At 34.5% G+C, this 9395-nt stretch overlaps 1 protein-coding gene across 2 annotated transcripts in view; it reads right to left on the reverse strand.

Moving 5' to 3' along the window:
• Positions 1-9138, reverse strand: part of LOC110027609 (putative dihydroflavonol 4-reductase) — a 27295-nt gene extending 18157 nt beyond the window's left edge. Inside the window, exon 1 of one of the 2 annotated variants that reach the window (XM_020729112.1) lies at positions 8747-9138. In XM_020729112.1, coding sequence (XP_020584771.1) covers positions 8747-9037 — 291 coding nt within the window. In that variant the 5' untranslated portion in view covers positions 9038-9138. The remainder of the gene's footprint in view (positions 1-8746) is intronic. The other variant, XM_020729111.1, reaches the window with a different exon arrangement.
• Positions 9139-9395: the final 257 nt, after the last annotated feature.

Here is a 9395-nt window from a genome sequence, read left to right on the forward strand (position 1 = left end):
ACGCCTTCGTGGGCAGGATAGCGTCTTCCAGGGCGGGAAGACAAAAAAGTATGGCGCCCTTGGCTTCGTGATTGCTCCCTGGAATGATGGGTGTTGGAGCGGGATGCTCCATTATCACGAACATTGTGTCTGGTTGCCATGTAGTAGACCGTTTAACTACTTTAGTTGTGGGATTGAACCTTTCCCACAGACGGCGTCGAACTGATGCGTGTTAAAAAATTCGCGGCGGTAGAGTAATGGATTATCGTCTTAGTGTTGCACGAGAATTCAGCACACACACACAAAAAAACGACCAGTAATGACACCAGAAGTTTTTACGAGAAAAACCGGTTGGGAAAAACCACGGGGCCTAGCCCAGTTGTAAAAAATCACTATTGATTGACGATTACATAAATCTCTTGTCCCACAGACGGGAAAGGGTTACTAGATTTTTCAAGTTACAACACCGACTGACGACGTCTAGTTGGTGGCAGTTAACAACGACAGTGATGCTTGACGATGGTTGTTGGTTGTTGACAGTGGTCGGCAGTGGTCAACAGAGGTCGCAGTAGTCGACGGAGATCGGTGGTAGTCAACGGCGATCGACGGTGGTCCACGACGGTCTGCGGTGGTCGGCGGCTAACGCTGGGGGTAGGAGGATGGTGATAGACTTCAACTCCTTCTCAAAGCTTCAAATTCTATCTCAATCCACCAGCGCCTACCCTCATGAGAAAGGATGGGACTCTATTTATAGTGTTCTGGGTGCAATTAATGTAGGAATATTAAACATTTTGATCGGATGGTTCGGAGAGCTTCCTTCGATCAGATAGCGTTTGATGGACATTTGAGTGCCTTAATGATGTCAGAATTGAGCAATCTTGGACTCGTTGGATTCATCTTGTCGAGGCGCTCGATTCAATTATAAACTTACTAGATTTGGTATCAGTTTGACCTTCCAAATGTGTCCAAAAATCTTCTAAGAATGGTTTAATGACTTGATTTGGGTTTGATATGACTCGAATCGGACAAATTTTTATATTATTGGGTCTGTCTCATAGAGGTCGATCAGTTTGACTATAAGTTAGTTGAATCGGAGCTCTGAATGACTCTTAATTTAAATTTGAATGTTTCTTTCTCAAAAATTTACCTCAAGATTCATTTCATGCCTCGAGATTCATGTCGAATGATGAAAATTTGTTTGTGGCGTATCAATATATATGTATGTATGTATTAGTATGTATGTATTTGTATGGATGTATATATATATATATATATATATATATTATAAAAGTCCAAGGGTTGATATATTAAAGAGAAAAGATATAGATAAGTTGTACGAGTGGGCCCAAAAATAGGCACCCAACCCACACACTAAAACACACAAAAAAGTCAAAATGAGTACATATAAAAAAAACCCAAAACCACTAGGGCGCTAAGGGTCATCCTAATTTAGTTCTGCCTCTGCCTCTAGTTCTCGGAAAGGATCCAGCTAACAAATTGGTAAGGTGTGTATCATTACCCGAAGTAACCAAAGTATCATACATAATATTCCCGAGCTCAAGTAGATCTTTATTCTTTTTCTTCCTCCTGAAAGTGTAAATCTGTCATTCCTCATCCAAAGAATCACTTTGATGAGGAGGTAGAGTTATAGCAGAAAGATTAGCAACCGTTGTACTCACAATATGTTCTAGTATATGTGATGTATGAGTTGTTGCCTCTACATCGGATACTTCTTGAAGATGGAGAAGGTTCTCCTGATTATCAGTCTGAACAATATCCTTTGTAGGTAAAAGTTCTTCAGTATTGTCTTCTATAGGGTTTCAAAGTGTCAGCATCACATCAATCGCAGCGTGTCCTCTAGTTCCAATACGGATCCCCTAAAAATAATTGCCACAATTTTGGTTGTGCCACATAAGTTGCACCTCGAACATTTTAAGCTATGCCCAACATAATTCAGATCACAAATTCTAATACTAACCACCATGTTAATCAATCAAAAAATGTTTTAACTATCATAAATTCAATGGACCGATTTACCAGATAAATCAATGAAGTACAAATTCATAGATTGAATGCAAATGAGCTTTGCATCGCAATGAAACTTATCAAGCAATCATTATCATGAATAAGGCTGATATAAATGTTCGAACTTTAGACGCACTTAAATTTTGCATCAAATTAGAATAGAATCAAATCATATCTAGTGGAGTCACGATTACAATGATCAACATGAAAAATGCTTTCAAACCAATTTTAGGTTGAGGGTGTCTCTCTCGATAGAAAGTAAAAACCTCATCTTTTGTTTCCCATTTTCCTTTCTCAACATGCATTGGTTTTAAAACTTCCAAAACAGAAAATAAAGCAATTAAAATTATCCATGTTTATATCAATGAACCAAATTTCATCAAATTTCAACACCATTCATTTGGCAGCCAACCATGCTGAAAAATAATGCTTTAAAATGGGCTCGATGGCATGAAAGATGATCTTTACATTTATAGCACCAATGTCAAAAAGTTTGTTAATCAAGCATCTTTCTATTTAGATTGTGATCAAAGTTTTCATCTAAAATAATACAATTTATCAATATTAATATATCATCGCATGTACTCATTTCTACCATAAGCTTGAGGACAATAAAATAGTTTAAAAATTTATAAAATTTGGCAACTAGAAAGTTTTACAAGTATTGATTGAGATCATGACATTTGAGTTTCACTTTGAAGTACCATGTTCAAAATTCAAGAGGAGAGGAGAAGCACACATTTCCGATCAGGAGAAACTAAAGCCACTCTGTCATCTCTCCATTTATGATACTATCTATAAAATATCTCTTCTCGTTCTACACTTAACAAGCTCAAAGATGACAAAATATCTAAGATATTATTATGCTAATCCTACACAAGATATCCTTCTAGAAAATATTGAAGAAAATTATCAGCATCAATATAATACATCGCAAGTATATGAATGGAATATTGATGGTCAATACAACCATCAAATTTGAATAAACTCTTCATAAAATGCTCATTGATGCTACGGCAGCACAACCTTGTCACAATTGTAACCCGCCGGCTGCAAGTATAATTACCTATGGATTCACAGCAAATTAAGAGGTGGAATAACTTCACGACTAAAGATCAAAAAAGAGATCTTTTAAGTGAAATTAAATTGGAAGTGGCCCCTTCAAAAATTGAAGTGGTTAATAACTTAATGATTAAGATGCTTGAACATTTCACAGGATCTTTGGGGATCACGGCAAACAAACTCTCCATGCTTCAAAATTAAGAAATCCAATTTGAATAATTTTTGTTAGTACAAGGATATCTTCCTTAGCAGAGTTATGGACCCTCGAAGCTGGTTATAACCACTGTAAACAAAAATTTATAACACGTATTTCTAACCTCTTTACCAAAAGGTAAAGAAACACCTTCAAAATCCTGAAACTGACATCATCATGAAAGTTATGCTCAGTTTTGAATCCAAAGAATTTAAATTTGAGACCTCCACTTCAATTCAAATTCCTCATCTAATTCAATAAACAAATCCTATTGTAATGGTTGTGATCTAACCAATTATTTTAAATCTATTATTAAAATATCAAAATTATTTACCCTGACAGATGATCAAAAAAAATCAAATGATTATAGTTTGTCCCAAGTTTCAAACCGGAAGAATAAAGATAAAATTTTCAATCATATTCAAAATAAAAATAATAAAACCCAAGCTTGACAATTTCCTTTATCCACAATATAAAAAAAGTTTATAATCACAATGTTAGTAAATAAACTTCTACCAATACTATTTTTTATCTTAGAGTTGAAATCCAGCATCTTAATGAGAAAATTATCTCGTGAAAAAATAAATCAAAATGACCTGAATGATCGCATCATGGATTTTGAATTCAATAAAGCATATATATTATTATAAATTACATTCTCAGAAAATCTTTTGTTAGACAACACCACTAACAAAGAACTAACTCAAAAATGATAACATCTTTCTTTCTCTATAAAAGACTAACATGCATAAATAGTTTATAATCATTTAGTTAATCAAAAATAAGAAGTATTCTACCCTTAAAAATACTCTCTAACTGAAAATAGAGCAAATACGAATTGTATCTAGTAAGAAATTATACCTTCTAAATATTTTAAAAAAAACACTAAGTGATTAAAATTAGCTAGTGGAGATCTCATGCAGATCGAGCAACAGTTAACCTTGGCAGCAATTTGTAAAAATGATCACTGCATTCCTACACCTTTTTATCAGTAAAAATTCTAACTCAGGCATATCATTTTAAGAACTAATTTTTTGATAAAAATTGTGCCAAAAAAAAAAAAATCATAGTGGTATTGTTAACAACTATTAAAATTAAGTTATTAATTAGGTTTTAATTAAATATAATTAACATTAAGTCCCTCACTCCTCCCACCCAGTAGGCTCATAATTGTTCGTGCTACAAAATTCTCTCCACCCAACACTCTCCTATTCATTCGAGGAACCGCAGAAGAAGTCGGAGATTTACATCTTCCTCTTCAAGTTCCCCTCTGTGTCTCCCCTGACGGTGCGCAGAGAACAAGCAGAAGCCTCCTCCCCAAGCAAAATCCCGTGAAACCCCTTTTGTTTCCTATTTGAAACAGATTATATTTCATCTTACACTTCAGACCTAGTTGGAAATACAAGAAGAGTATGTTTGCTCTTCATCAAAAGACGAACCGATAAAAGAAACAAGAAATAAAGAAGAGTTTGTTCTCATCAATGTGTCTACCTTAGCTAGAGAGAAAAGGCAAATGCATAATAATAAAGTCGTAAGGATTTTTTTGGATGTGATGATTTGGGTTTCTTCAAGCTCTAAATAAGAAAAAAAAAACTTTAACATAGATTAATTACATTGCTTAAATAAAATTTCATTTAGGATAGTTATTTGAGAATTTAATTTTTTTTAATCAAGTCACCAAAATCTTAATAGGTTAGCCCAAACTTAAAATTGATTAACAAATTTGGCTAAATACTTGGATGTTTAACAACTAAGGATTTTGATGTGGATGGTTCAATATAGAAGGTTTTACCAAAAGATTAGTAGATGTATAAAGATGAATACTTTGGATTTGTTTTTGAGTTTGATCAACCTTGTTTTCTAATTTAAATAAATGATCAGAGATTATCAAATTTTGGTAATTTCAAACTTCCGCCTTATCATCTTTGAAGACAGACTTAGGGTTGGAAGGAAGATGGATGAATATATCATCTCTCTTTTTACTTCTCCTTGACGTTCCTACCAAAGAAAACCTCTCATCTCTCAAATCTCGCACATCTCAACACCCCATAACTCGACTCAGCTCTGATCTAACCTCTTGCCTTGTTCTTAAACCCAATCCTAACTCCAACCGACAAGCTAATACAACAGTCATTCCAGTTGAAATAGAAGTCTTCTCCAACAAATACAAATAGCCACCAACCCATACCTCAAGCCACTACCACTCCTTTCCTCCAAATGGTAGATAGGCCTACCTATCCAATCCCGCACACACACACCGCCAACAGCCTCATTCGTGATTTTGACAACCATCTCACTTCCTCTCCAAATTTTCTTTCCAGAGAGAAAGCTCTCTCTCAATTTATTATTCTTTATATCTCTCCATCTCACCCTACTCCTTTCTCTCTCTCAACATATATATTATCTATTATAAATCATATATTATTATAAAAGATCAGCAATCAAACAAAAAGGGAAGAAAAAAAAGAAGGAAAACTAGAGAAAATAAAAAAGAGAAAAATAGATATTTTTGTGCTTCGTCTCATTGATTTTGTTGCCCCGTCGCCAAATTTTTCACCACGGAAAAAGATAATATAGGGAAAATAAGTCTCTGCATGCATTATTCAAAAATAATAGAAAATTTTGCTTAAAATTAAGTACCCGTGTAAGTTGTGTCAACGTAAGGGAAAAAAAAACTGCAAAACCTATGTACCTGTGCATATTATTCCAATGTGGCATAGCAATCATGTGTTTATCTTGTACATCTGCTTGAAAATTTATATGCATTTTTTTAAGCTTCGTGAGTTAAAACACCCTTGATTATAATATTATAAAATATCAAGCATGCATGCCTTTTTATATGTGGGAGAAACGACTAGCACTCCCAAATGACACCTCTTATACAAGGGAGACACCGAGGCTACCAAAATCTAGATTAACATGGGACTTAAATAAGATAAAATCAAAATGACTTATATGCACCTAAAATAACTAAGTAAAAAAATTACAAAGTAATAATAAATGAAATTTTGAAATATGAAATATGCTGCTAGTTTTGAATACAATATAACTTTTAAAGGACAAACAAAATTTTGAAGACTTACTTGGCAAGCAAAACTTCCTCTCCAATCGAATAACCTAGAGCACTCAGAACTTTCGAGTGAATGCAGTGAAATGGTGAGAAGCTAACCATCACACCCCTTCTAATTACAAGGGAAGAACTGATATCTTACAAGACCCACTTCACTTAATTAAAATTATGTATGAACAGAATAATGTTATTCAAAAGCATGATCCACATCATACACAAACGACCGGATAAAAGGCAATTGTTGAAACACTCGACAAAACTTTGTGCAAAACTTAATATCAAAATATCAGTGTAAAGAGTCAAAATTTTAATGAATTAAGGCTTAAATGATTATCAAAGCAATTTTCAGTTCACATGTAATGACTTAAAAGCCGTGCAAGCCTTCAAAATTCAAGCAAATAACAAAATGAGAATATTTATAAGTCATATGCACACGTCACAAGACAATTATCAAAATTATTGAAATGCGTGCAAATGAATCTTACAATTGCAACGCATAACTAGAGCATATAGATGCAATAGAATAAGTGCAATTTTGCAAATACAATACATGCACTGAAATTCACACAAGTGTATCGTGTAGGTGTATCGAGACGTGTGTATATCATTAATAATTAAAAATCCACATGTGCTCAGACCAGCATACTAAATACTCAATTATATAATCTGAAAATATTAAAAAGGATAAATAAAATAATATAAACTATAGTTATCTTGCTTCACGAATCACACAAATATCTTAAGAACTCATGCGGCTATTTTGAAGTTTTATAAAATCTTATTTTCAAATAAATGAAAATATCAAAATAATGCACATTGTTCTCCAGCAAACAAAGTTATCTACAGAACAAGATTGCAAGCCTCATTTCGTGATTATGATTTTCGACCTTAAAAGTATCAAAGTTGACAAGCTTGTCGTCATTAGCAATATTCAAGTAGCAAACCTCGACTATATTTCAAATGGAGATTGATCCCAACTCCTGGTCTTTAATCAACCAAATAAAGTTATATCATTATAGATTGAGAATTGAACACGCATAAACATTGCCAAATCATTTTTTACTTTAGTTTATACATGGCCTTCAAGGCCTTACAAGAAAAAATTCATGATGAAAATATAAAATCTACACTGATTATAACAAAGTCAATCTTAATTAAACAAATAAAGATAATTAAGATTAACATGAATGTATATGTAATGTTCCTGATCCATATATAATCTTCACTTATTATATGGCAACGTACAAGAATGTGGAATAACTTACAGCTATTGTTAGCATGCTTAACTGATGAGTAAGTTTGAAACATAATAGCAACATGCTCGATACCACTCATGTTAATTGAGTGTGATGTATTTGAATGGAGGCCACGAAAGTGAGCTCTTAGTGTTAATACTACATTGCGCAAGTGATAATAAGAGAGGCTAAATTGCAACCAATACAATCAATATATTGGGGATAGGGGACGACCTATGGTCATGCATGCACTTATAGGCTTATTCTAATTTTGTGTTGTGCCCAACTAACTCCTAAGATAACAGATTAAATTTTAAAGCTACATTCTGCTCGCTCGAATTCAACCAATTATGAACCATTAAACCATTTTTTTTCATGGCACGATGGGATACACTAGCAGATGTAAACAAATTTTGATTCAATACCTTAGGTTAGAAAAATAAACACAAACCCAATGAGTTTTTTTCTTTTTTTTTTTTTTTGGGAAATTGCAGAGTTTAAACCGAGAAGATTCTATCAAATTGATTCTTTTTATTTAAAAAAATAAAAAATAAACAAAAAAAAACTAATACTAGCTGTGACATGTCTAAGTTAGCCAATCAATAAACACTTAAACCTAATTAGTAATTAAGTTGATGACCTATTTACTATTAACCAGTACTTACACGACTAGAAACTCTTAACATTAACGACTTCATAAACACAATACTGGTGACTACAGGTACGATTAATAACTGACCTCAAAGTTGCTGAATAAATACAGAAAACCATTCGCTTGCTACAAGCAAATTAATTGATTGTGGACATGACAAGTCTTCCCTGCCATGCTAAATTAAGTTCCTATGAAGCGTAACCTTACAAAGATATCAAATTCTCTGAAATTTTTACCCTAACAGTCCCTCCCTCGCAATCGACGGGACAAGTCTTCCCTACTATGCCAAATTAAGTTCTTACGAAGCGTAGCCTTAAAAAAATCTCAAATTCTCTGAAATTTTTACTCTAACAGTCTCACCCTCGCAATCAAACATCTCTAAATTTCCCAAAAGTAAGCCAAGCCTCAGAATATTGCATTCTAAACCTTCCTATCCTTCATTGGCTCCATCCACCCAAAGGTCGCCACAAAACCCCAAATTGCATAACTAGAAAAGATTGATCAAAACTTCATCGGTGATAATGTATTACCGAGATTAATCTGGAAGGGTCCGGAAGCCAGGGCTCCACAAGGGCCGCGGTGTGAAATATGACATCGCAGCCAGCGCAGGCCTCAAGCAGGGATGGGAGGTCAGTAATGTCTCCGTATGCAAGCTCCAGAGAGGAATCCATACCTTCTCTTCCATCTCCATCGCCGCCGATACCGAGGCAACTGAGATCGCTGCTGCGCCGCACGAACGCCCTAACGGTGTGACCATCGGCAATGAGTGCGCGACAGATATTGCCGCCGAGGTAACCAGAAGCACCGGTCACCAGAATCATCGTCTCTTCCCCGTAGCTGTCACAGGCTCACGGCACGAAAAGCAAAGGAGGCTGAGAAGTGGAAACCCGGAAGAACTTCGATCTTAAAATAAATAAAAAATACGCAGTTGACTTTTTGGGCGGTCAGAAAATTTGAAGGCCAAATTTGATTGTTGTCAGATTTGATTGTTGTCAGCAGTTATTAGTGTTTAGTGATTTAAAGCCTAATTTTTCAACGGTCATTGCTTCAAATTACACATATGATGGGTATGGATATATATATGTGTGTGTGTGTGAGTGCGCACGTGCGCCCAAATTTCATTGGCGTGTGTGTATATTACATTAATAGATTGGGAATTTTTTATGGGTCATTTATATA

The sequence above is a fragment of the Phalaenopsis equestris genome, unplaced genomic scaffold (assembly GCF_001263595.1).
Source record: "Phalaenopsis equestris unplaced genomic scaffold, ASM126359v1 Scaffold000428, whole genome shotgun sequence".
In the NCBI taxonomy this organism is placed as follows: domain Eukaryota; kingdom Viridiplantae; phylum Streptophyta; class Magnoliopsida; order Asparagales; family Orchidaceae; genus Phalaenopsis; species Phalaenopsis equestris.